This window comes from Apis cerana, linkage group LG10 (assembly GCF_029169275.1).
Source record: "Apis cerana isolate GH-2021 linkage group LG10, AcerK_1.0, whole genome shotgun sequence".
In the NCBI taxonomy this organism is placed as follows: domain Eukaryota; kingdom Metazoa; phylum Arthropoda; class Insecta; order Hymenoptera; family Apidae; genus Apis; species Apis cerana.
The window spans coordinates 3527210-3554324 of record NC_083861.1 but is presented as its reverse complement, the minus strand read 5'-3'; the positions used below and the strand labels follow the sequence as shown (position 1 = coordinate 3554324).

Here is a 27115-nt window from a genome sequence, read left to right as displayed (position 1 = left end):
GCGCTCTGATCGAGTTACGCACAATATTTGATCGAACAAACGCACCGATTTTTTATGAAATATTTATTTCTTTTCTATTCGATGAAAAGAAAACATTTATTATTATACAAAATGAATATATTTTCAGCGTTGCACATTTGTACATAACAGAAGTTTCTCCAAAAATCCATAGCAATTTTTATTTTTGATCAATATTTTTCAATAGAATTATTATTATTATTGTACAATCCAAAGTTTATAAAGTCTTGATTATAATCATCAATGCACAAGCATCTTTCGTCCAGGATAAAAGAATATCCGAATAATCGTTATTCAAAGAATCTTTTTCAATTATGAAGAAAAAGCTCGTTTCACACACAATGCAAGTTAAGTTCGCGCATTTCGGATCTCATTGAGAATGATAACAAGCACCTGCACCGGAATATCGTGCTTGCATCATCTATCACGTTTCTATGAATAAAAAAGAGATATTATTCATTACCAAACGGAATATCTCTCGCGGTTTCACGCGAATGAGTGATGTTACGCGATTAAAACTGTCGCGCGTCGAGCGTTCGCCCAGAGTTCGCGTTTTAGATTCATGTAAACGAACGTGCGAGGTTATATTTCACGTGTTGCATACGACTCGGTCGTGGAAGATAAAGGCGCGAGTGGATTAGTGTGTATGCTTGATCGCGTTTTTCTCTCGCCTTTTTTTTTCTTTTTCTTTTCATTTCCCCTTTCATCGTGATCGATGAATAGCCGAGGCTGGCCTAAGAATCTCGAGTGCCGGAGGATGTAAGAACGAAGTGTGTGTACATTACGTGTATTATACGTGTGAATGGATGAAGAATCCCACGATTCCATCGATATGGAATCGAACGATACAAGAAGAAACACTGTGGTTCCGTGGAGAAGCGGGAAATATTTTATTTTTCTTTGTGGTTTCGAAAAATTTTTTTTTTTTCGAACTCCTTAAGGAGATAAGTAATGGTGTCAATGTGAAGAAACTTTTAAATATACGATTAAGTACAATGAATGCTTCTGAAATTATTTTCTACTTCGGTTCTTGTCGGAATGCAAAAGTATCCATGTCAAATTACATCACATCTATGTTGATTTAGATCAATATCAACAATGTTGGCTGTTAACGAACGCTTCTAACGATTTCCACTCCATTGAGAGCCATCAGTAGTTTAAAATTAATCGTTTAAAAAATTTCCCAATAAAATCCAATATATTAAAAATATCCTTCCGAGTCTTTCGTATACAGTCAATATTAAACCATATATTCTCCAACCACAATATACAGATCAAATTACTTTACAAAACAAATTATCAACATATTGTCACATATTGTCATTATCATCACATTTTCAACTTTCAATTTTGATTCACTCCAATCTATCATTCAAACACTCCTCTAAGGCATATCAACGATACATCTAAAAAGAAAAAAAATACACAAAATTTATGCAAAACACAAATATATCGATTATTCTACAAAATAAATCATTTCAATTTCTTACAATCCACCCTCGATCGATCACCTCAATCACCTCATCAATCATCAAATCACACCAACAATCACACCTAAAAAAAAACCAGAATTAGAATTAACACCACTTCCCGAATCTATAAATAAAAATCACTCATCGACGTGAATGCAGAAAGCGTGTAACTGCGAGAGAGAGAGAGAGAGAGAGAGAGAGAGAGAGAGAGAGAGAGAGAGAGAGAGAGAGATGATTTCCAAACCTCAGAAACTCGAAGGAACAGTAGGTATAACGAGGCAGCGCGATCCCACTTTGACCAGTTCTCGAGGAACCTCTTCTTCCCCGGAACCACGGGATCCGCGACCACTATCTCGCGATTCTGCACGCGTTCCTCGAGTTTTCACCTCGACTTTGCCCATCTTCGCCAACTCCAGAACCCCTTAGAGATACACCGTCATCCGCTTCCGGTACGCAAGAGGGCACACACAGTGTGCATCGTTTGAAATTAAGCAAAAGCTTCGCTCTTAAGAGAGAGAGAAAGAGAGAGAGAGAGAGAGAGAGAGAGAGAGAGAGAGAGAGAAGCGTTTTCATCTCTGGAGCTGCTTTTGAGCGAGAGGAATCGCGGGCGAAGAGAGAAGGTTGCTCGACGGCGCGTGAAGCGTTTCGCGCGTCGACGAGGAGACAATAGGTCGGCGGAGAGGAAACGAGCGAGAAAATCGTTTCTGGCTAGCCGTGTTCTCGCGAAACCCCCTCCCTCCCCCCTTTTCCGAATCGATCCACGGCCCTTGTTGAACGAGTGCCAACCGAAAGGGTGAAAGAAGAGGAGGAGAAGGGGGATGGAAGGATGGTTCTCTTAATTTGTAGCACGGTCGAACGTCCACGGGGCTCCATTTAGAATGGGATTCGATTCAACTGTGTCCTAATGTAATTTTGTCCAAGTTAAATCCCTTTCGAAGAGACGGGCGAAGAGAGTGGAGGAGGAGGAGGAGGAAAAGGGAACCAGCCATCGAGATTGCTTGGTTCGCGAGAGGATCTCTCCCTTTTTCACGTGTTCGCGGACGTTTCACGGGAATTACAGGGGGAGGGGGAGGGGATGTTTCCGGTGAAAACGAGCATAGCTCGTACAAGGAATTGGAATGTCTCTCGTTTTCCTAGGGACAAGCTCGAGCCGATTTCTCGTTTCTCTGTGAATCTCTCGTTTTTGGATCTGTGGTTGTGCAAACCGCGTCTGGCTGGACGATTCGGGGACGCGTTAATGGGTATGTGCCGATCCCGGAAATAATTGACCGCGTGAAATTACTCGATGGATTGGTATTGGTGCGCGTGTATATGCGTATAAGATTGATTCACATCCTTCGATCCATTATTTCGATAAATCGTTTATTAAAGAATATTTAATAGATTCTTATTAATCCTTGATATCACTTTCTGCAATATAAATATTTCTTTTCTAACGATTTCTTCTTTTATTTGTTTCGATCTATCTTCATCAATATTTTAGAAATGGAAACGTCGGTGCGAAGTTTAAGCCCTAACGAGATAAATTGTTTACGTCGATCTTTCTCCTTTCTTGCAAATTGAATAATTTGCAGAAATCACTTGGAAATCTTATGAAACGTATTTATGGTAGTATATAAGATAAGTAATATTCAGTCTTATATAAGATCCTTAGTCTTATATAAGTAAACATAAGATTTTCTAATCGAGTTAAAATTATGGATCTCGTAATTGAATATAAACAACGATATTCATTTTCCTCCATTAAAATCGTTGTTTCTTCGTCCAAATTAACACATATATACATCGTTTATTATCAACTTCCTTTGCTCCCTTGCTTGCATCGCGTCCAAAGGCATCTGGACGAAGCGAACTTCGATAGATAGAAGGCAGATTTCGAGATTAATCGTCGGAACTCGGGATAATGGCTCGCTTGTAACGCAATTAAAACTCTCGAGGCTGGTCCCGCGGCCGTATAACTTATAATAGAGAGCGCAAGAACTCCCTTCCTTGGTGAACTGCATCCTCTTGTTCGATTTTCTTCTCTTTCCATCTACCTCCTTAGCATTCCTCTTCGAATCTTCTCTATGCAGCTTCCCCTCTTTCTTGGGGATGCAATTTTGCAACTTGAAACGGCGCAAGTATGCCGCGAAGTACTGGCTCGGTCGGAAGATAGGCGAGATAATTTCGAGGAGGATGCAAATGGGATGCAATGGGCGAAGAGAGGCGCCCTCTGTGTGTTTCCAAGCTCTCTGCTTTCGAAGCAAGAGGAGGAGAGGATAAAAAAAAAGAGATGCCGGGTGAAAGTATTGGCATAAAGAGCTGTTGTCGTTGTGAAATTGTTTATGACACTCGGTGAAGAAAACACGGAATGGTAGAAGGCTTCTTTGTTTAACTCCTTAACTACTGACGAAATGTAATTTGAAAGTTGGTGAAATTTAGAATTATGGAAATTTTATAGTTTCCACGAATGGAATTTAAAGGAATCGAAATAGGAATTTGTAAATATTATTTTCTCCGCGTTGAACATGAATATTTTTGATATATTTTACTTTTTAGATTTATATTTTTTGAACATTCAAATATGCAAAGAAAATGTTTATGTCTTTTGAAGGCATGATTTGGATTATGAGAATATATAGTTTTGCAAGAAGAATTGAATAAAGTTTGTTTTTATATTTACGAAACAAAATTTGTTATATAATATTTTGCAGTTACGTAAAGACTTTATGTAACTGTAAAAATTTAAAAAATTGTAAAGAAAAGGAATTTATTCAACTATATAAAATAATATATCACGTAGAATCTTTTAGTTATGGGTTAAGCGACTGTTGGTGCGAACGAAGAAATTTCGGATATTGTTAGATGATAAAAGAGGAACACATGAGATTTATTTGTAGATAATTCATAGAAACTCAAAAAGATTCTTTTTAAAATCGTTCTCGAGAAAAAACTACTATTGTAACTTTCAACAGTAATTTCAATATTTATTAAAAATCGAAGTTTCCATTTCCCATTGAATAAGATTCTGTTTCTCGATGTAGTTGCTTCATGAATATCTTTTCTTTGAGTTACATCTTTCACGAATAAATATTGGACCAAAAAGATATCTGAGAAGCTCTTTCCTTAAATAAACTTCTATTCTCTCATTTATCTATTTTTCATTTGCTTCGAAAAATTCCGTGATTAAATACAATGTAAATATCTAATTTTTTTATTATCTTTATCTTTAAATAATTTCTACTCTATTATACAATGATAATCGGAATTTGAAAATTGAAAAAAAAAATGAAAGAAAGAAAAATAGAATGAGCTAATAACTAATTATAAAAAAACAATTTTTACTTTCGTACAAAAATACTTTCCAAATTCCAAAAATTCCATATCCTAAAATTAAGAATTAAGTAACATCTCTAATTATAATCTCATGGTGCCAATATTTTCACCTCCAACGCGTGTGTATCTACGTGCAAACTCATTCGAGGAACTCGCTTCGTCCCGAAACAGAGAGCTGGTTATAAATAGGAGACATGTTACTAAACAAGGATCAACACGCTATGGAAAAGAGAAAGTTAAAGAGCTTACCAACAGCAGCCTAACTCGCGATATGAAGTGCAGCGTGCAATGTCGAGAGAGCCGTGAATCTATTTTCGAGGGAGGCACATGGCATATCCCAACCGCGTGTGCATCCTCGCGAACTCACGATAACGCAATCGTGACTTAAGTGGTGGACAAGTACGGTACCTTCCTGGAAAGATTCTTGCCACCACTCCCTGTCTCTCGCATGCCGCTTGTTAAAGAACTTTCGAATTACCGACTTCCTCTCTTCGAAGGCCAGATATCGGATGAAAACGGTTAAAATTTTTAATCGTTAATTTTTATATTTTCTGTTCCAAGTGATGTAAAACTTTTATTTTCCTTCTTCTTCTTCTCTCTCTTTTTTTTTTTTTTGAAAAGTAGAAAAATGGTTTTAGTTGAACGTTTATTCTAGAGAATTTCTTATTAAAATAGTTATTTTTGAATATCAACTCTGATATTCCCCCTAAAATCGATCTGCGTAAAAATTTATTACGAATATATTAATATTCTGTATAGACCAGACAATGAATATCTGTTTTTTTAATTTTCATTTTAATTTTATTCTAAATGGAAATAATTATCACGAATTATTTACTTATCTCTATTTTATCCTTAATTCAATTTAAGTATTAATTCAAAGTTAATTTGGAACAGAAAAGAAATGGTTGAAAATTTTCATTCGATCAAGGAATCTGTCCAAAAATTCGCGAGAAATACACTTTCGTTCGAGCTTGTCCCAAGAGAACAGTTATCCATATTAATGGAAGTCATAAAGTTATCATATTGTTCCATGAAAATTGCAGCTCCTCGTACATATATGATATATATATGTGTGTGCGTTCCAGTCTCTTCGTCCCCTTGTATCAAATCAACTATGAGGACGACCGGTAAAAATGGGAGAAAAAATTATTCGTGAACGAGCAAAATTAAAATGGACACAGTTCGGGGGTGGAATTTTCCATCCATTAATTTCTACCGTACTAAAATCGTTCCTTGAAATTCGTTACTGTTCGCAGTCATCCTACACATTTTCAATCTTTTTTTTTATATATATCTCCTTTTTTCTCTCTTATTCAGTACCATCGTTACATTTTCAATCCTCTCGTTCATTTCGTATCGGATATTTTTCCCCGAGGAAAAATGTACCTGGCATAACAGTCTGTAATGATAATAGCGAGACCACGATCCTGTCAATTGCAGCACTCGAGAAGAGACGATTCCTTTTTATCTTCTCTCTCTTTTTTCGTCTTTTTCTTTTTTTTATTTCAATCGACTATCTCGAATTGGTCGTCCACTACTTTCTATTACGAAATGTATCTCTTCTTCATCGATGCGTTCTTGCAGATATATATATATACTCGACGGATTAGAATTGAGTTGAAGGAAAATAGATTCGATGACTCATGTAAGATTAATTTAGTGATTTAATTTTTTCGCTGCAAAGGAATAAAAATTTTCGTTAAAAAAATACTATTTTCTGGAATATAATAGAAATAAATATAATATCTGTAAGCAAACTGGGTTTAATCTCTTTAACAAAATTCCTATTAATCTATCTATCGCATAATCATTCATTAGATTAAATATTTAAAAACTTTTTTTAATGAAAATAAAAATTCGAAGATTCTTATACCCAGTTTTCTTATGAAGGACTTCTAACGTACCTAGATGGAACTTACAAGTGATTCGAAATACAACAATGGGCCGTTGCTAAAAATAAATAAAAATCTATAACAATTAAAACAACTACAATTATCCGACACAATTCGACGAGAAAAAATAAAAGAAATATCATTCTTGAAGGATTTTTCTTAATAAGCAACGTTCAATCATCCCATCTTGGTATGTTAGGCATAAACGAGAATGAAATTTCAACTAAGGAAATATCTAATAAGAAAAGAACAGTGCATCAATTATCTTTAAGCGCCATTTTGTTTCTCTTTGCTCGATCGAGTGGAAAGAAGATTGGAAAAGGGACTTGTTTCGCGAATATGATCCAACAATATGAAGGATTCGCGGTATTCACGTGTAATTTCCGGCGATTGTACGTATTAATTACGATCTGTATACACATGTATATGTACAAACGTATATATATATATAGTATATATAAGTATTATATGTATATGAAAAAAATCTAGAGAGAGAGAGTGAGAGCGAGAGAGCGAGAGAGAAAGAGAGAAAGAGAGAGAGAGAGAGAGAGAGAAAGAGAGAGAGAGAGAGAGAGAGAGAAAGAGAGAGTTAACATTCTCACACACAAACACACACGTGCAAGAATTATGTGTGCTAGCATAGTGCCTAATATACTATATAATATATATATATACATTCGTATTTATAACGAGGGGGTTGAACGTGTTACCGTTTTTTCCCCTTTGGAAAAAAAAATCACACTTATTGTAAATATGAGTATGGAAATATATATGTGAATGTTTAAGGAATACAATACCAAATGAATCTGCCAGAAGAGAAGCCACCATCAAATTGTTCCCGCTCCTACGAGAATCGCGATTTTATGCGGAGATTCTCGTAATGGACAGTAATGGGAGATAAAGCGGACTTTAAAAGCTCCTGGAATTAAAAAAATGAATTAGAATAAGAATTAAAACAAGGATATAAGTGAGAAGTCGAGAATATTATTATTATCCTGAGGGACTTAACCTCTTGATGCAATGATTGCTCGGGTTTTTTAAACACAATCGATTTTTATTTTATAAAAATTAAATTCTAATACGATGATATTTCGCGATATCTTATCTTAAAGAAGATTGCAAACAGAAGTCATCATTACGAGTGCAACAAATTGTGTATGGGAATTAGGATCCAAGAATAATTGCTTATAAATTTGTTTTATATATTTTACTTAAAGAGGATTACAAATGGAGATTGTTGTCGGTTGGTATATGTAAGGAAGGAAATATGATAACGAGAATATTCGTAGCGAAACAATGCACTCGAAGGAAATAAAGCTGTCTGATTACTAAACTTATTAAATTCCTGATGAAAACGGAAACGTGCTCCTCTAATGAGATATAAGATGTAAATGCTATATATATGTTCATGTATATCTTGAAATACAAGATATTAATTGTGAATTTACGAATCCTAGTTGGATATAATTTTAATAATTAATTAAAATTTAAAGATTGCATCTACAGCATATTATTTATTAATAAATAATAAAATTATTTAATTATTCATAAAATAATAATATCTATTTCTAATCTCTATTTCTTTATCTTTATAACAAAAATTTATATATCTCAATCTATTACGTACAAGAGAATACTTACATTTTGTTCAATAACTATCATTCTATCGATAAAATTAAATATATTTTCCAAATATTCGTGTAATTTTTCTTGCAAAAATTATTACCACCAGTATATTCAAATTGGAACCTTTTCACGATTCTCAATAAATAAAATTTTTACAATTATGCAACTTCATAAAATTAAATATTTATTATATATTAATATATATTAATTAAATCCAGAAATAAAAATAAAAAGAAAACTCATCAAGAAAGTATACGCAGAGAAACAAAAGAGGCAAAGAAGAAGAAGAAGAAGAAGAAGAAGAAGAAGAAAAAGAAGACAGTGAGCCTGTTCGAAGAAAACCGATCGATCGACCGGAAGCATCCGTGTATCGAACAGCCTTATTCATTCATCAGTGTCCATCAGAAAATATTAACAGCATCAAACGGAATAGTCTAAGACACGATACACGGTAAATTGAATCATTCACTTCGGTGATCAGACCGCGACAACACATAAGCATTAAGGGGTTAAGGTCCAACAAAGAGAACTCGAGCGAAACGGGCAGAGCAATTTGAGATGGTTTCTCTCCCGGTCGTCTCGTTTATTTTCCGCTCACCTGTTTTCAACGAAAAAAAAAAAAAAAGAAAAAGAAAGAGAAAGGACAAGAAAAAGGGCGAAAGAAAACCAAAAGAAACTAGAAAAAAAGAAAGAAAGAAAGAAAGAAAGAAAAAGAAAATACACACGAGGGGATGCGCCGAGAAAGAAAACGGTAAATATATATGGTGAAGTCAGAAGAGTTGAACGATGGGCGTAATATGTATCATACATCTGCTAAGTATACATATATATCGTAGTAGTCCCTCTCTGTTGACTTTTTGAAGCCAGAAAAGCGAGCGTGAGAGAGAGAGAGCGCGCGCGCGTGTAAAAGGCACTCAATGAATTAAAAAAAAAATATATATATATACATGGCTTTATGTGTGTGGAGGTAGCACATTTAGACTAGTGAGACGCGTAGAAACTAACATCGGGAGAGAAAGGTAGCGAATGAAGCTTTCTTCCCCCTTCCTTGAGCTTTCTCAGCACCCATATCTCTGCGTCCGAATAGAAGGGAATCCAAAAGCACCCTTTTTTGTCGCTCTTACGTTTAGCTTTGTATCACAAATGTATCTTTGCGCACCAGCTATCTTATTTTTTTTCTTTTCTTTTCTTTTCTTTTCTTTTCTTTTCTTTTCCTCTGATTTCGTTTATTCTTTTTTTCTGTTCTTCTTCTTGTTTCTTAATTCTCTTTTTTTTTTTTATTTGTTTTAAATCACGCTTATTATTACCGCTTCTTCGTCGATCGATCATTCTTTCATTGGTATACACACATATATATATATATACATAACGTATGTTGATTCGCTTTGGTTTGGTTTGGTGTATGTCTGTTTAGTTCTCTTGGTTCTTTACGTGTCTTCTACGCTTTGATGAAAACGGATTTTTGGCACTTCCCCAGAACCCCCCCGCCGATCTTGTTTCTTTTCAGGAGACTAAAATTAATCGTTCGCGTAACGTGTTTGGTGATGTTCGACGTTGTATCAGGTCAAGATTGAATTGTCTATCTTATTGACTGTATATATTGAATTTTATTGCTTCGAGATTCTTGCAATCGGTTACATAGAAACATGTAAGTGAAGAGGATTTCGAGAAGCGAAGTTTAGAAGGTTTCTTGTCATATAAGATTTGTCAGACTTGTGAAGTTTATAGTTCAGATATGAATCAATTTATCTTCGAGTACTATGTTTATCCAATTCAATTTACTAACATTCTTAAGTAATAAAGGTTCGATTTTCATTATATTTAAGAAATTGCCTTGTTTTTTTATTTCTTATTGTTATCGTTATTTAAAATTGAATTATCTATGAATTTAAACAAAATAAAATATTGTAATTTTGAAAAGGAATATTATAGTTTATTTTAATTATTTTTACATGACAAGAAACTTTTGAAATTTTTAAATAATTTTTGACGGGAAATAATTTCCTTTCCATATCATCACCAAACATCGTTAAGTAATGCTTCTGCACTAACGGATTGCAAACGAATAATATGTATTTTTAACGTAATATTCGTCTGATATATAATTCTTATCCTTCAAGGTATAGACACTACCGTGGTTCATCATCAAGGTCCTCTGATATCGAGCGCAGCCATAATCGGTATTGTGATCGCGGTACTGTTCATTATTATTATCGTGATCGACGTGATTTGCTGTTGCGCGCATAAGACAGGTGAGAATATTTTTTCAAAAAAATTTAACGAATTCGCTAATTCATCGAGCAATCTTTTAATAAAAATTAAAAATCTATTTTGATAATATATCAACTTGCATAAAATTATAACAAATTGAAATTTATAATTTTATATGAAAATCGCGTAAATTGCGGAAACAAATACAATTAAAATTACAAATTTAAATTGATACAAAACGATAATATTTAATTTTGCCGAATAATATTAATAAAAATATAAACCAATTCAATATATTTGTGGTTTGAAACTATGAAGCAAAACATAGCAATTTAATAAATGTAATTTCAAGCGAAGATGTGAATTTTCCCCACAAGTATACTTTCGTGACAAATTTATTTAGGATATTTTATCGTGCAGTGATTCGAAACATTAACATTAAAATTTTATAATATAATAAATAGAATTCCAATATAAACAAAAGTATAATATAAATTTATTAACAATTGCATCGCAAGTGTAATTAATTTACGAAACGACAAATTTATTCAAGATTTTAACATAAATCTACCTAAAATCACGTCACGGTATTACATTGCACGCGCATGAATTTATTAACTCTTGTGCCCCCTCTGAATGTATCTAAAATTGCAAACTGGATTTATATGAAATTACAACGTTAATTTGCTTGATATAGCAGCGTGAATTTATCTGGAATTACTCGCGGCGTAAACTTGTTCCTAAATTGCAACGCAGATTTATCTGAAAGTGCAACTGTGATTCCGCACTAAAATTGCAATGTTAGATTACGCTGAATCGTCACGTAAAGTTAGCCTGGTTTGAGAAGTAAATTTTATCGAGCAAAGAAAAAAAAACGTAAAAAATATTTCACGGAGAAAGTTTTTTACAATCGACCTAATTACTATTTTTTTTTTTTTTATAAATAATTCCACGATATTTTTATTATAGGAATCAATTCCTATTTATTATTATAGGAATATTTTTATTATAGGAATCATTTATTATGTCTGCGAACGTTCCCGCCGAAAACCAGTGGACGAAGAGGACGCGAAACTTGGCAGGTGAGGCTCATTCCAATCAAATTCTTTCGATACGAAAAGACACGTAACACACGAGAACATACTCACGATATTTAGATTGATTTACTCGACATCCTTATATACATTATACACATACATTATACATATATTTTACATTGTGCTTTGGCAAGTCTTTGGCGCTATATTTACCGTGTCATCGAACTTTCCGCCCACCATCGAACTTCGTACAAGAACCCAGTGGATCTTTTTTCTTTTATCTCCTGCCTGTCGAACGAATTTTCGCGATTCGAATCGAGATTCCTGAGAGAGCCGTGACTAACGTGCAAATTAGTTTACGGGACGTGGACGAGTTGGAAGAATAATGTGAATTTGCTTATTTGAATATTCGTGGAATATTGATTTGTTGTAGAGTTATCAAAGTATTTAAAATTTTTTAATCTTTTAAGGGAAGCTATAAAGTTTAAAATTATGTAATTTTTAAAAAAATTAAAAAATTTTTATATTTTTATTAAACTCTTAAATTTACTTAAATTTTGTAAATCATTTTGAGATAAATTTATTAAAATCTAAACAAAAATCTATATCTATATCAAAAATATTTGCAAAATAATAATATTTAAAATGTTTTTATTTCTTACATAACTCTAAAAGAGTATATCTCTAATTCAAAATATCATACCAATATTAATTTTTCTAAAAATGAATTTCATTTTGAGTAATTCATAATATTGAAGTTGATAAATTTGAAATTTATCAAATTTTGACCATAGTGGTTTTGTTTTCAATAATACAGAGGGAATGCCAAACAAAAAGTTAAACGAAGAAGTTTTTATAGTTCGAACTTAATGAATATTCGATAAATCGAAACCAGGAATTCTTTTTCGCCTTTTTATTAAAACCTTCGGAGTTATGTATTTGCCCTGCTAAAAATATTCTATAGTTAAATGATCCGGTTAACTCGTTAGAATCTAGCTCGCCATTAGGAGACACTTTGACCCTCTCGCATCTGTCTCTTTTTTTTTTCTTTACCGGTAGTCTTTACGGTTGGCGGTTTCCATTGCCGTATTGCGACCAAAAAATGGCCAATGTCGCCGGAGTCACGGCCATCCAAGACTCGAGTAGTGGAAAAAATACCATTAAATTGGTCAAACACACTGCCATGTAAGAGAGATACATAAATGAAAATCAGTAAGAAGCATGGCCCCTCACGAAGGGGCTCTGACACGGCTTTCTACTTCGCATGATGATTTTTTCTTTTTTTTTTTTCATTTGCATAACGTTAACGTCTACAGACGTTATTCCTCCTATTTTTATTTATTTTTTTATTTTTTTCGATTCCTCGATGCTGATAAAAATCCTGGAACAACGAATATAATGAAGAATAGCATCTATGAAGACAAAACTGACAATGCCCGTCGATAAAACAAAATTGCAGCATGAAACAAACTTCGTTTTTTTCGCGTTTCTTTTTTTTTATTTTAATATAATTTAATTTGCCGCCAACCACTTTTCGTACAGAAAAAGAACACTGTACATTATTAACCATGTTCAATTCATTTAATGCTTACTTTTTTTCTTTTTTCTTTCTCCTTTCTTCGGCGCGCATTCCATTTCTCTATCTCTCTATCTATCTACCTATCTTTATCTTTCTGTCATCCTCTACACGTGTTGCATAAATTATCATCATTATTCGCCCATGCTTTGGCTATGTTGCATGAGAGATCAACACTCTGAAGTGATATTAATTGCTCGTTAACTACATAGCACACTCACCACCATTCGCTCTAATCCTATTCCATTCGAACCGTGAATGTAGGTAATTCAATTCTATTGCCTTGTTAAATAGGTTACCATGAAAATCGGAATATTTTTTACTCGTAAAAATATAATCTAACATAAACTCTACAAATATTTTAATGATTAAACATTTTATTATACACACTTACCTTTTCGTGAATGTTTTTTACCACGCAAATTTCTTTCGTTCTGCAATTTATCTATAGCCCAAGTTTAATTATTCGTTCACGTCTTATTACATAAAATACGCCAAGATGAAAAGAAGTATAGGAATCCTTATTGCAAATACACAATACTAACGAGTAATGGCATGCATTATGCGTATTATTCAATGTTGCACCACGCGTCGCATTTCGACATGCTCTTTCATGCCCAATATTAGAAGTAACCGTAAGAAAGCACTTGACAAATCGTTTTCTATTAATAACCGTGAATTTCTATTGAAACATTTTAGAGACGAAAAGGAACCACTGAAGGAAGAGAAGAAAATCACACCGATCATCGACTCGGGCCTGCGTCGGGAGACATCTATCACGTTTGACGGGAAGAGATCCGTTTCAAAGACCGGTTTCGTCGGAAAGGATTCAGCTGTCTAGATATTCTTCCGGCGTACTAGATTGTAAATCATCGTGGAAACATTACTCCTGGCCAAGTGTTCTCGAATGACACAAAAATAGCCGTAAATCCCGAAACGTACACGTAGGGAACAGAATTTTGCACTTGTCAAAAATCTTCTCCTTTAACGAATTCGAATTTTGATTCACGATTCTATTCGGGATTTGCGCAGGGACGTAAAGTACTGAGATGTTGAAAAGCGACATCTCGTTTAGTTTCATAAATGAGACACCATGCGCCATCTGACCGCGATCGAACAATACAAAATCGTATTCGACTGCTTCATTCGCGGAATATGAGCGACGCGATAATTCGCGCGTACATTCTTGTCCCTTCTTCTTGAGGATACGATAAAACGATCTTAGCATTTATTCATAAGTCTGCACTTTATCAATTTTTCTCGATGCAAAATTATCTGCACATACATTTTTCACAAGTCCTGATAGTTCTGTATTTATAAGAAAAATAAATCTTTTTCTTTTTCCCCTTTCCCTCACCGATGTAATCATCAAAGTGTAGCAGAGAGACACAAATGTAGTTTACGATTTATAGTAAAATACATAATTCGTTTTGTGTTTTGGGGAAAAAGAAAAAATTATCGATGTAATGTAACGTAGCAAATATTGCAAGGTGAAATTAGATAGATCGCTTATACAAAAAGAGAATGTACAAAATTAATCGCGAAATTGGTAGAAGTTGGTCGATAATTAGTGATCATTGCTTCGAGGCACTCTCTAGATAACCGCAGTCTAGTACGCTGGGTAGTACTGTGTTATCATGTGCACAGCACGAAACTAAAAGGTACATTTGACTTATTCCATATCGTTTCTTCTACGTTAATAGGTAGAACATCATAGTTAATAGAAATAAAATCCGAGATTTTAAAAAGCTGGCGAACGAAGTGGAAACGAGTGGAATAGGTTTTCTCTCTCTCTTTAAATGAGATTCATCATTTTATATGGTGTTTCTTCGATCTGTGTACATATATAAAGTTATTATATTCCTTCGACATGTTCCATTCATGTATGTTTTTTTTAAATGAGAAGTCGTATTATATGGCCCGCAAAGCATTTCATTTTTTTTTATATTTGTCTTTAAACGACGAATTATCAATTTCGTGATTATACATGACTTGATTTCAAAGACTGATTCGTTTAAGCGCGAAACTTCATGAAAATAAATTGTACCGGTTATCATTGAGAATTAAATAACTCAGTAATAATAATAAATATTAATTTTCGCTTTAATTCGTCGTTTATATCTTTTGACAAGATTTAGTATGTGTTTCTTCTAGCTGTAAACAATGTTTTTGGTTTTTACAAAAATATCTATCGCTCAGTTTTTGGGTATGATTATACTATTGTCTTGCCGTATCAATCAACATAATTGACGTATTGGTTATCTGCCATGCGTTTATTCACGGTTAGTTAATATTTCTATCTTTTATTTCAAGGTAAATACTTTTTACATGGATATTTCTTTTTATATCCTTGATTTAATTTATCGTGATAGTTTTTACCATGTACATTTTATAATATAAAGATTACATCGTTGAGGCGTCGTATGCAAGAGCAGCCCTAGTATCTCTTTACTATTTTTACATTTTCATTATTAGTATTTTATATATCCCATGTAGTTACCTTTAGAAAGAAAGTAATCTAAACGAGAACTAGGCAGCTGTTGTGATCGAATTCTAATCGATAAAATTGTGCATTATCATGATCGTATTATCGATGCAATTAGAGAACAGTATACTTAAAAAACTGTAAAATACGAAAATTAAAGGAAAATTTCAAAAGAATATTGCATTCGATATATCGATCGCGATACCGTTTTAATAAGTCCTCAAATGTATCTTTCGACAATTTAAGTCTCTCTAATATGTATGTATAGAGTAATCAAAGCAGCGATATCTTTGATAAATTAAACATAAATTGAATTTTTCTCGCTTTGAATACCAAATCAATACTTGCTAATTGTAATAAAAATCCGAATTTTTTGTTAAGAGCAAGTTATTCAAAAAAAAAAAAAAAAAAATCAATCGAAAGCTGCCATATATATATATATATATTATTCTATTCGACAAACAAAATAATATAATTTTTGTCTTAATATGTAAGATGGCTTTCAAGAAAATGCAGTTAAAATGTGATAAGTTTTTGTAAATGCTTGTAAACGTTTTTCCTAAACTTTAAGAAATATTGGAAATAAGTTTAGAAGAGTTCGGTAAGATTAGAATGTTGTATGCGAGATTGGAAGGTGTGTTCGCAAAACAAAAGAGAAACAAAAAGACTAGTAAATATGAATTGCAAAAAATAATTAATCGTGTGTATATTTATTTAAGAAAGTTATACCTTTACCTATAAAAAAAATAAATTAAAAATCATCCTTACTTGCGAACACACTTTCTGCATGGGTAGCTTTTTTACGTACCGTAAACACAGAGTTTTGCCAAATATATAGTACTTATTAGCTTATAAGTCAACGAGTACACATTATACACGAGAAATATATATATATTCGAAAAAAAAAGAAAAAATGAAGGATTGTTCATTGCAATATTTGATTCCTCATCGAGTCAAAAATTGGCAATTTGATGAGAAGGAAAAAACACGTTTCTATCTAGCTATTTTATATTCGTTGCCAAAATCCGTAACCCAAGTAGCTTCCCTCGAAAAGTATTATTGCGCATCTTCCAACTTAAAAAATATCACAAATATTATTAAAGTTCGTAGATGTAAGGCATATTTTTTATGTATGCTTTTTCTGTACGCGTCAAAGGAAACGTACTCGACTAATAAAGGATAAAGAACATTTTTAAGGTCAAATGATTCACGTCTGGACATTATTCCATTTTTTTTTTAACGTAAAAATTTTATTTATTCGAGCACTATTTCTTCTTTATATTTTTAAAAATTAACGCGCATTTTGCGGTATAAAATAAAAAGAATTAGTACTAATAGGCGCGTTAAAAGTATAAAAAGCGATCGATTTATAAATTAAAATAAAGCTTAAAAATATATCATTCAATCCACCATGTTATCATGCATTAATAAACATATTCTATCTAAAATTTATTAATATTATATCTATAATATCCTTATTTATAATATCGAATATATAATTGTAAGCTATTACCTGTCATGGCACTGTATTTTTTCTTACTTTAAAAATATGTGGCTGAACATTAATGAAAAATGTATATAAAATTTATTTTTTTTTTATAACATGGCGAACATAATAATATTTACTTTTGCAATATTTTTATGTATTATCTAATCTTGCATAGGCTCTTTTAATTGCAACTACAATCTAATATTTTTATCACACTTCAATCCCTATATTTGAATGTTTACCTTTTTTTATTAACATTTGTTCCACATTTAATTGCGGTGGTTCTGTTCGTGTATGCCATACATACACCTATAAAACGAAATTATTTAATTTACACAATAATAAAGAATTTAAAAATTAATAACTTAAAAATACCTTTGTACAACAATCTGCTAATGGTTCCAATTCCTTTCTAGTGATGATTTGAGACAAAATTTCACTTTCCTGATATCCACCTTGAACGTCATATGAAAAAACAGCATTTTTATTTTCTAATAAAAGTTGCAAATTGATTGCAAAACCTGCCATATCCAATGGGAATGGACGATCTGGCTTCCAGGCAGCATTAAAACCAATTATTGTATTAGTCATATTATCACATATCGGTTTCTCAACCATTAAACCACCAACTAAACCCACTGGCCAAACGCCGACTTTATTTATTTTTTCCATCTGGAACATATCTAGATTATATAATGATTTCGTGATTAAAATAATCACTCAATGTATATCATTAATGTTCTTACCTCATGAAATAATTTAATCGAATACGTATTGTCATCATCTGCAAAATATACTATTCCTTTGTCAGTCAGCTTAAGATTTTCTCGAAGCCATCGTAATGCCGCATTTCGTTGTTCGACTCCACGAGGCTTTTTCCAATTCGGATCGTTTCGACCTAATTTATAATTAGGTGGAGTTACTGCAGATAAATGCGTATAAATTAAACCACTATTCTCTAAAAATCGTGTAACAAGATTAGTCTTTCTTTCCGCATCTTCGACAACGATCCAATGAAAATTTGGTATATGCAAAAATGTCTGCGATAATCGTGTTAGTTCAGCTTTTTGTACAGGTCTGGTAAATGTGGGAGTGATGGCATAAATAGTAGGTTTCTTTGTGAGATCCTGTTTTTCTCCATTGAGCATATTATGTCCTTCTAACCTCTTAATTACACTATATGTTAATCCATATATATCTCGTTGCTCAACAATTATTGACTCCAACGTGTTTCTTAATTCTTGCCATTTATAACGCTCTTGATAATCTTTGAAACAAAAATATAAAAATTATAATGATATAAATTATGAATAAAAAATTATGAAAAAACAAATGAATAAATAATTTATAATTTTAATAAAATTTATCCAAATTAATTGGATAGTAATTGGAAGTTAATAAAGCTTGTTCGGAAAAAAAAAGAGAAAATTCGTAATACAAAAAACAAATTATGAGATAACTTATAGAACAAATTTATTTGAATAACTTATAATGAGCATGCGTAAAAATTATGACAAGCCGCATATGATATATGTCACGCATTTTTACATGCATGGAAACTAGATTTGTTAGAGAAGGTGTAATGAACACTATGTGATATCAAATAAATACTTACATATAAAACATTGAAATGCAATAACATGAATCAGGAACAATATTAGGAAGCCCCTGTTATAACGAAATCCACCCCACATATTAAATTTAGTACCGAATTCGTCGGTCAGAAATGTACGTTCTGTCATTATGTCACGCCATGACACTAATAAGATTCTTCTACAATCACCGATTGTATTTAACTAGCAATAATCTTCTATAGATTTGTAATATATTCTAACCTCGAATACAAGGACACATTATATGTCATCTCATAATATCAAATATTAATTGAAAAGTAGTCACAACATCCAACTGTATGTATTACTAATAGTTTAATTATAGCTGCGACTGAAATTGTAAAATAATAACGTTTTATTCACACAAAATTCACTTATAATTTTCATAGATGAATTACGAATACAAGATGAAAATTTTTTCCTGATCATTATAAACTTCACAGAGTATAATTTCATAAATAAAAAATAGACGAGTTTACGCGATGATGACAGGTTAGTTTTTTTACAACATGAAAAAGTCCCTAGATTATATCTAATTCGTAACTTGCATAGAATTCTTGGCGCCAAATTTTAAATAAAAATACTAATAATATATTTTATTAACACGAAGAAAAAAGTAATGGTAAATAATATTTATGAATAATTTTAACAAAGAAAAAACATCAAACAAAAATCATAATATATTCTAAAATATATTAATGACTATCAATGTTAATATTTTATAAAAAATCATTCTTCTTCTAATACATTTAATAAAACTTTTCTGCCAAATACGAAAAATTTCGACATCAATAATTAAAAAGTATTTTTGCTGATTTTTACCTATTTATCTTTTCCTTCTCGAAAAGATAAATTCCCTAGTCGACACATCGAAAGCAGCGACACCGAGTATAGTCGAATGAATTCAGACGCGTGCGATACGAGGCGCGCGTAGAAGGGCGCATGCTGGGATGTGTCACGGACACGCGTGTGTCACGATCGCGCATACATTTATGTCGTGACTGGCCAGAAGGCGCCGTGGCGGGACGAAAGGGGGCGGCATTCGAGGTTTAGGAGAGCAGACAGGCGCGTAGATAGGCCAGCTCACGGTGGAGTTTCCGCAGCGAGCTACGGAATCATCCCATGCTCGTAGATTGCCGCGTGTTGCTCGCGTTCAGAGAGTTCCTCGTCGATGGTCACGCGATGTGTCAACGCGAATAGTGACCGTCAGAGCCAACAGTTGACAACGCCACTCGATCGTAACTCGTTCGAATAGGATGGTGCAATGAATTCTTACGGGGTTTAATCGCACGACAACTTCTATAGATAAAGAAAATCCCGCGTAACTCCGTTTGCAAACTGGTTGTCACACGACACGACGAGCTGCTGTGCCTGCTACTCGTGGTGGCGAGTGGCAGTGGTAGTGGTGGTCGTAGCGGTAGTGGTGGTTTCCTATCGTGGTGGTGCCCGTTGGCAGTCGAGAATCATATCGTGGTGGTGGTGGTGGTAGTGGTGGTGCTGTCAGAGTAGTGCTGCGCCTCGTTCGACGACGGTGGCGAGGGAGAGAAGGAAAAGTGGCCCTCGAGGTTACGAGGCCAGAGGAGAAAGTGGGTGTTGCCGGAGTGACAACGGGAGGATCATCCGGGTCCTCGACGCCAGGACTCGTGGAGCAGAGGAATCGGTGTGTAGGATGCTCGTCGGTCATCGCTCTAGGAGTCGACGTCTCCTAACCGAGAGCCTGATCCTTGATCGTGTGCCTCGTGAGTATCAACGATTTTCTTCGAGGACACACATTTCTTTCCAACGTGTATATTTTTTATCATATCGCCTCGATAACTAGCTAATATCGCTTCTATCCACGATTATTCTTCCATTATTTAAATTAAATTCTAAATAAAATAATTTCATCATCATTCGTGATTGTCATAATAAATACGTATATCCATCAATAAGATTGTTTAGTTTCCCTCGACGATTTCGCAAGAGACATTTAGTTCGACGACTACGAAGGAAATAGAGGTCGGATGCAAATTACGAGCGTGGACGAGGTGGTGCGAGCGATGGGCACGGTAATTGGGGCGAGGGGACGCTGGCTCCGGTGGGCGAGGGGGAGCGAGGATGCGTTGGATACTTCCCTCTTTTGCATCCTCTTCCTCGTTTACACCATCTCCCGCAGCAATCCTCTTTCTTTCTCTTCGCTCGCGTTTTTCGTTCTTCTTCTTCTTCCCAACCCCCGCCCTCGCAGTCGGTTCTGTAAACAGGAGTCACTGGCGCGTGAAGTACATGGGCGTAGGTAAAACTCGACTCCACCGGTGCGTCGTGTTTTTTTTTTTTTTTTTTCCTCGACGTAACGAGGGACGGTGGTGTTATCGTGCACAACGATGACTCTGGTGCGGTGCCCTTTCCGCTTCACTTTCCGCGTGCCACCTCCGCGGCCCTCGTCTCGTTGGATAACAGTGGTATACACGAATACCAGAAATAATACTCGAGGCTCGTCGACCGGCCGAGTAGTCGAGAACATCCCCCCACCCCCTTCGTTTCGTTCTTTTCCCGGTAGTGTGCACTGGCCTCGATTAGTTTTCGCTTAGAGAGAGAGAGAATTGTGACCGGATTATTCTTTTTCCCTTTCTCTATCTGCCTCTCTCTCTCTCTCTCTCTTCCTTCCTCCTTTTTCTCTTTTTTAAGGGTAGCATAGAGGGGAGAACGGAAGGGCTGCGCTAACGACGTCACCGTGTCGAGTGAGTCACGGCTTCTAAATTGATCCCCACCATAGTTGCTCTTCCTCCTCTTCCTCCTCTTGTGTCCCCTACTTCCTCTTGCTTTTACTCCACCTATTCCAGCTTTTTCTTTCTCTCTCTCTCTCTTTCTCTCTCTCTCTCTCCCATCCTCCTATCGCTCGACCAGCATCATTCTATCCTTTTCCGACCATCCATCTCGTTTCACTTCATCCCCATCAACGAAGCGGAGCGCGTTGATTTAATCCCCGATGCAACGTGCCCTCCGATTTACGCGACGAGTAAATATGCCCGGCCAAGAGGGAATGATCGTGGCCGAGGTCGTTCTCCATCGGGCAACGTGCCTTCTAACTCACGCTCGTTCAATAATTTCGCAAGGTTACGGAGGAACTGCCGATAACACGCGGACGGTTTCGCAAGAATGATCGATCTCTTCGATTCCGGGTTGGGGTCAACCACGGGACAGCCATACCAACGACGATATTTCCGACCTCTTGTGCTCGTTGATAGATTAAGTTTACTTGTTATCCCGCAATATACGGAGCCAAGATGAGATAAGATTAAATCATGGATGATATTGCGTGATGACGTTGTACGTGTACTTGTCTCGTTATCGGGTGATAACGAGTAATTGAGAATGGGGTACAAATTGAGAGGGATTTCCTTTGGAAATTTCGCATTAATTGCGTAGATATATAATATTAACATTATTAAAATGGGATATGTGTGTGTGTGTGTGAGTATGTTTTGTTTCTTATTCGTTGAACGTTTGTTAATTATAGCTGTATTTGCAATGCAAATGGTCTCGTTAATGCATAAGAAATAAAAGTTCGTTTGATCGGGATCTTTGGTTGGTAAAGAACACGAAAAGCTGACGTTTAACGTGTTGAGAATGATTTAAGAGCGGATTGGTTATCGTTGAATTTATGATTGAATTAGTCGAGGTGATTTAATGGACATTGCACGAAAGCTTTGGATTTAAAGTAGAAAATAAAGTTGAATATGTTTAAATAAATGTTCTTTTACCTTATGATTTTTTTAATGGGCACTTTAACAAAAGGTGTTCATTATTATATCAGGAATTGTAATATTACACGTAATTTCTATGTGATAATCTTCTATTATCATACATAAAGTTAGAGAATAGACTTTGTTGCGAGTAGAACTTGAAATTATTGGATCGAAACTTCTTGATCTATCATAAATTATTCTGTTCCGAGATGCTTTTTGACAAGAATAATTGATGACAATTGTTTCAAAATAGATTTATACATTTTCTAATTGTCATTATATACTAGAGAAAAGAAATTATATGATGATGTTTATTCTGTATAATTGTGCAAATATACTAAAGATGTTTATTTATTATAAAATAATAAGATGATAAATAAACTCTTTAGAGAATATAATCTTTTATGAAAAATTTCTCATAGAAATTTGGATAATTTAAACAAAAAAATTTACGAAAATATTTCCTTAGAAATATGTGTAATGATAATTGACAATGGATTTTGCAAAAATATAATGAAGTAAAATTTTACATCGTGTATACGATATCAATTTTTTTTTACTTTCAATCCATTATAAAGTCACTTCTCATTTCCCTCGATATGCTTTTTGCATGATAACGTATCTTTAAATCTTGCAGCTTTTAGAGGCAACGAGTTCTTTCTCATTAGTGCTTTATTTTTCATAATTTTTAACAATCTATCAGAATTTCTATCTTTTTATAAGTGAAAAGTCATCCTCTTTGTTCCTTACTTTAATCTTTTCAATTCGAATTACAAATTATAATATCTCCTAATTTTATTAATCATTGATATATTCGCTTGTGATAGGATTAAATGTAATCCATGTCACACATTTAACTCGTTAGAAGCATAATTTATACCATCGATAAATCACATCACGTTTGAAAAGAAAGAACAGATTTCACAAGCTCTCTCGTATCAACCATTCAACGTTTCATGCACTCTTCAAGGAAGTAAATATTTCCCATTACCCCGGTTTTTCAATCCAGTCAGAGAGAAAGAGAGAGAAAGAGAGAGAGAGAGAAAACGAGCCGACGGTTTTGCGTTTCCGAGCATTTCCCCGGTTTCTCGTTTGCCCGGAACACAATTCACGGATTCCAACCCCCTACCCTGTTTAAGTTACGTTTTAATGTAAACCCTGTGTGTTCCCTTTTGACCCGAACCCCATCCAAGCGCCGGCTGTTTTCTCATTAAGGAATGGAGAAGTATCTTACAGCGTATATACACAACGCGAAAATAAGAAAGAAAGAAAGAAAGAAAAAAAGAAAGAAAACGAAACCTCGCCACGTCACAGCCACGATTCATTACTAGACAACTCGGTGAGCGGCCATTCGTGACAATATGACGGGATGAATATCACGGAAATATCGGGGAACGCTTGGGCGGCCAGAGAGGAATCCATTATCGAGCCTTAGTATCTCTCCTCTATCCATTTGTCCGCCGGTTCTTTATTTCTTTCCCGATGATGCTTTATTAGCGTCTCGTTTCCACGGGATGAATAGCTGTTCCGGTGGTGGTGGTTGGTGGCGCGACTGGTAGGGGTTGAAAATCGTCGTCAGCTCGCGAATTCAATGGCCGCGAGCACCGCGAGTCCCGGTAATTTCTTCTCTTCACGGATTAAACGATCGTCGATCGTCGAGATTGCATTTCGCTGATAGAGGGAGGAAAGGGGAGAGAGAGAGAGAAGAGGAGGAAGGGGCGAGAGGGAGAAGGGGTTCTCGTAAAACGCGCCACCCTGACATTTTCTACGCTCGTCCCTGGAAAAGGTCACCGAATGTGGAGCAACTTTTGAGCGGACAGATCGAGCGTTCTCGTGGGAACAGAGAGAGAGAGAGAGAGAGAGAGAGAGAGAGAGAGAGAGAGAGAGAGAGAGAGAGAGAGAGAGAGAGAGAGAAGAGAAAGAAAAGTTGCCTTGGTTATAATATACAGGGTGTCTCAGGTACAAGATGGATTCTGCATGAAAAATTGAATTGGAAATAAATAATACAATTTTTTTGCTTGTTTTTCGTGTCGAGCTTGAAGAATGCTCGAGTGAGTTTGCTTAATTTTTTGATTAAATATGAATAAAGAGGACTGGTTTGATGATAAATAAACAATATATGCTTCAAGAAATTTTTCGATTAGATTTCGAATTTTCTGTAGAAAAATATAAATAATTCGAATATTCGAAAAGTAAAAAAGTAAAATAGATATTTATTGAACAGGTTCAATTAAAATATAAAACTACACTGGTCAATAAAATATTTCCAGTATGTAGAATCTGTGCATAAATTATTCTATGTATGTAAAAAAAAAATAAATAAAAAGTAGATTAAAATTTTGCTATTTAAATCTATTCTTAAGAACACCAAGAAATAAATCGGATATTCGAATCGAGGAATTAAACCAACTTGCACTTGAAAATGTTTCGATCTTGTTTTACTTAGGAACAAAGTTTCGAGCGAGCAAATTTTATTCCTTCTTCTCGATTTATTTTTTTGCATTCAGAATCTGAAACACCCTGTATACAATCTTTTTTTCTTTTTCGCATGAAGATGAGTTTGACAGGCGCGAAATCGACGGCCTGGAACGGGAAAGCTCGCTTCATCGAATTAGCAACGACGGAAGCGTCGTGCTCGCTGGCTCGATGAAATTAATTAGGCGGTCATCAGGATGGAACGTTTTTCGATTGATCTAACGCGGGCGAGGATCGAATGGTTTTTTGAGGATGAAATGGTTTTTGAAACGAGATGATTGGATCGGGTCCAGGTCGTTTCCCAACTCGTAATATCGAGTCCCCGGCATTACGTATGGAATTGAATTTCATGTCTTATGTCGCGTTTCAAGGTTGTTTTCCAATGCCAAATGCATATAGTTTAGATTATATGTTAATTTATAGATAACAATATTGTTTGCTCGTTTGAAACAATTACACGTGATATATATAACAAGTTGATTTTTGTTATCACGTGTAATATATTTAAAATAATACACCGTTTTTGTGAAAATTGAAAAAAAAATAAAAGAAAAACAAGCGATTTAATATATGCAGATTTTAAAACTATCTTTGTTACTGTTTTGTGCAACGTGAATACAGAATAATGTTATTTTTTTCTTGTTTATAGAGAATATCAATATATTCTTTTTTCATATTTTCAATATAAAGTATGTAATCATTTTTTTTAAACATTTTTGTGAATTAATAATGATTACATATTTTACGAAATTTTTTTGCTGCAAAATTTTCAATGTTTTTTATTTTTAGCATTGAAGTCGCAAGTCTGATCAGTAACTATCTCGTTCTACTGTGCTTTAATAAAAAATGATTCTATTTTAATAATATTCTGAATAACAATCCAAACATCTATAAACATTAATATATAATAATTGGATACTGTTTAAAAAACGCTTATCTAAGAGAAATTCTATATAAGAAAAAGAAATATTTCTTCAATTCAAATGTTTCACAATTTCTGATTTTAAAACTTCAAAATTGAATTTGAAATTCAGCGAAACTCGTGAATCTTAATAAAGTATACTTTTAATGATTCACTTAATCTTTCAAACAAAGAAGGAGCATAATATTACAACAATTACGAAAAAAAAGTGATCAATCTACGCATTCTGTTGAACATAAAGATACAAAGAACAATAAAACAAACATTAATCATGCATCTTTTGTAATACGTTTTTTCCATTACTTACATTTCCATTACTACGACGCCAAAATAAATCGTAATTTCTTATCCATAAAGTAATTCCACTTTATCATATTACGATTGCTCCACTTAGATAATTCATATGTATTATCGAAATTATCGAAATTTTAACGAAAACATAGGTTAGAACCATATCACTTAACGACTCTCGTTCCAAAGTTTAGAATTTATCGCATGAATTTTCGTAGTGTATATCTATACAAATATATCCCTCGTTACAATTCACTATAGTAATTCTCTAAACTTTCCATTAACAACTTCGACAATCCTCCAGTTTCTAACCAAAAACCGATTCAAACGTGGACGAGTAGAACGAAACTGTCACCGATCGGACGTCTGACACAACACGATCGTATTCTACTGTGCTCATTGCATAAAGCTGCATTTACATCGAACGTAGAACGTAGAACGTGAGTGAGAATCTTTAAATTAATCCATTCTAATTTCTAATTTTGCTATAATTTTTGGATTTTTGATTGTTCGATATTTATTGCTTTATTATATAATATAAGATATACCTATTAGAAAAATTATACGTAGAAATAATAATAATTATAATAATAAAAAAAAATAATCTATATCGAAATGACGCAAAGGAACGAAAAAATTAATGCTATAAATGACAATCTTGACCAATTTCCATACAATACAAATTTTTTAATCGGAAATGTTAAAACTAAAATATAAATATACAATACAAAAATGGGAGAAATTACTTACCTTGAAATGAATTATATATCGAACAATTCTGTTTCCTGATTTCACAATTTTCTTTGTTAGAACCAAATAAAGGTGCATGAATTCGATTTTATTTCCATACTGGATTAAATCATCTTGAAAATTTATAATCCCGTGAATTTTGAAACTCATATATAGTTGTATAAAAAAGAAAAGTAAACTAAAATAATATGAAATAAAATTAATATATTAATAAT

The 27115-nt window shown here is 34.0% G+C and overlaps 3 protein-coding genes across 15 annotated transcripts in view; 2 read left to right on the top strand and 1 right to left on the bottom strand.

Annotated features, from left to right (window-relative positions):
• Positions 1 to 15789, top strand: part of LOC108004367 (fasciclin-2) — a 169879-nt gene extending 154090 nt beyond the window's left edge. For 5 of the 9 annotated variants that reach the window (XM_062080767.1, XM_062080765.1, XM_062080766.1 and 2 more), the window contains 4 exons: positions 10447 to 10578; positions 11550 to 11619; positions 12634 to 12759; positions 13850 to 15789. In XM_062080767.1, the coding sequence (XP_061936751.1) occupies positions 10447 to 10578; positions 11550 to 11619; positions 12634 to 12759; positions 13850 to 13991 (470 nt within the window). In that variant the 3' untranslated portion in view covers positions 13992 to 15789. The remainder of the gene's footprint in view (positions 1 to 10446; positions 10579 to 11549; positions 11620 to 12633; positions 12760 to 13849) is intronic. The other 4 variants (XM_062080771.1, XM_062080769.1, XM_062080770.1 and 1 more) reach the window with 1 other exon arrangement.
• Positions 1099 to 27115, bottom strand: LOC108004368 (galactosylgalactosylxylosylprotein 3-beta-glucuronosyltransferase I). 2 transcript variants are annotated; one of them, XM_062080776.1, is made up of 6 exons: positions 26901 to 27115; positions 18740 to 19068; positions 17871 to 18391; positions 17500 to 17796; positions 13545 to 17433; positions 1099 to 7619 (listed from the first exon to the last, which is right to left on the bottom strand). In XM_062080776.1, the coding sequence occupies exons 2-5, from the start codon at positions 18864 to 18866 to the stop codon at positions 17335 to 17337; spliced, it is 1044 nt and encodes a 347-aa protein (XP_061936760.1). In that variant the 5' UTR covers positions 18867 to 19068; positions 26901 to 27115; the 3' UTR covers positions 1099 to 7619; positions 13545 to 17334. The 2 variants fall into 2 exon arrangements, with proteins under 2 accessions (XP_061936760.1, XP_016922719.1); XM_017067230.3 differs by lacking the exon at positions 26901 to 27115 and adding an exon at positions 19560 to 19699.
• Positions 20336 to 27115, top strand: part of LOC108004365 (uncharacterized) — a 45804-nt gene continuing 39024 nt past the window's right edge. For 3 of the 4 annotated variants that reach the window (XM_017067221.3, XM_017067222.3, XM_017067219.3), the window contains exon 1: positions 20336 to 20476. The gene's annotated coding sequence lies outside the window, so the exon portion shown is untranslated. Of the gene's footprint in view, positions 20477 to 26160; positions 26591 to 27115 lie in introns of those variants that run through there. The other variant, XM_017067220.3, reaches the window with a different exon arrangement.

Excerpts from the sequence above, each read along its gene's own strand:
- LOC108004368 (XM_062080776.1), bottom strand. The coding sequence starts at position 18,866 with ATGACAGAACGTACATTTCTGACCGACGAATTCGGTACTAAATTTAAT. Across the intron at positions 18,392-18,739 it reads TGCATTTCAATGTTTTATAT|ATTATCAAGAGCGTTATAAA; the intron begins GTAAGTATTTAT and ends TTTGTTTCAAAG. Across the intron at positions 17,434-17,499 it reads TAGCAGATTGTTGTACAAAG|GTGTATGTATGGCATACACG; the intron begins GTATTTTTAAGT and ends TTCGTTTTATAG.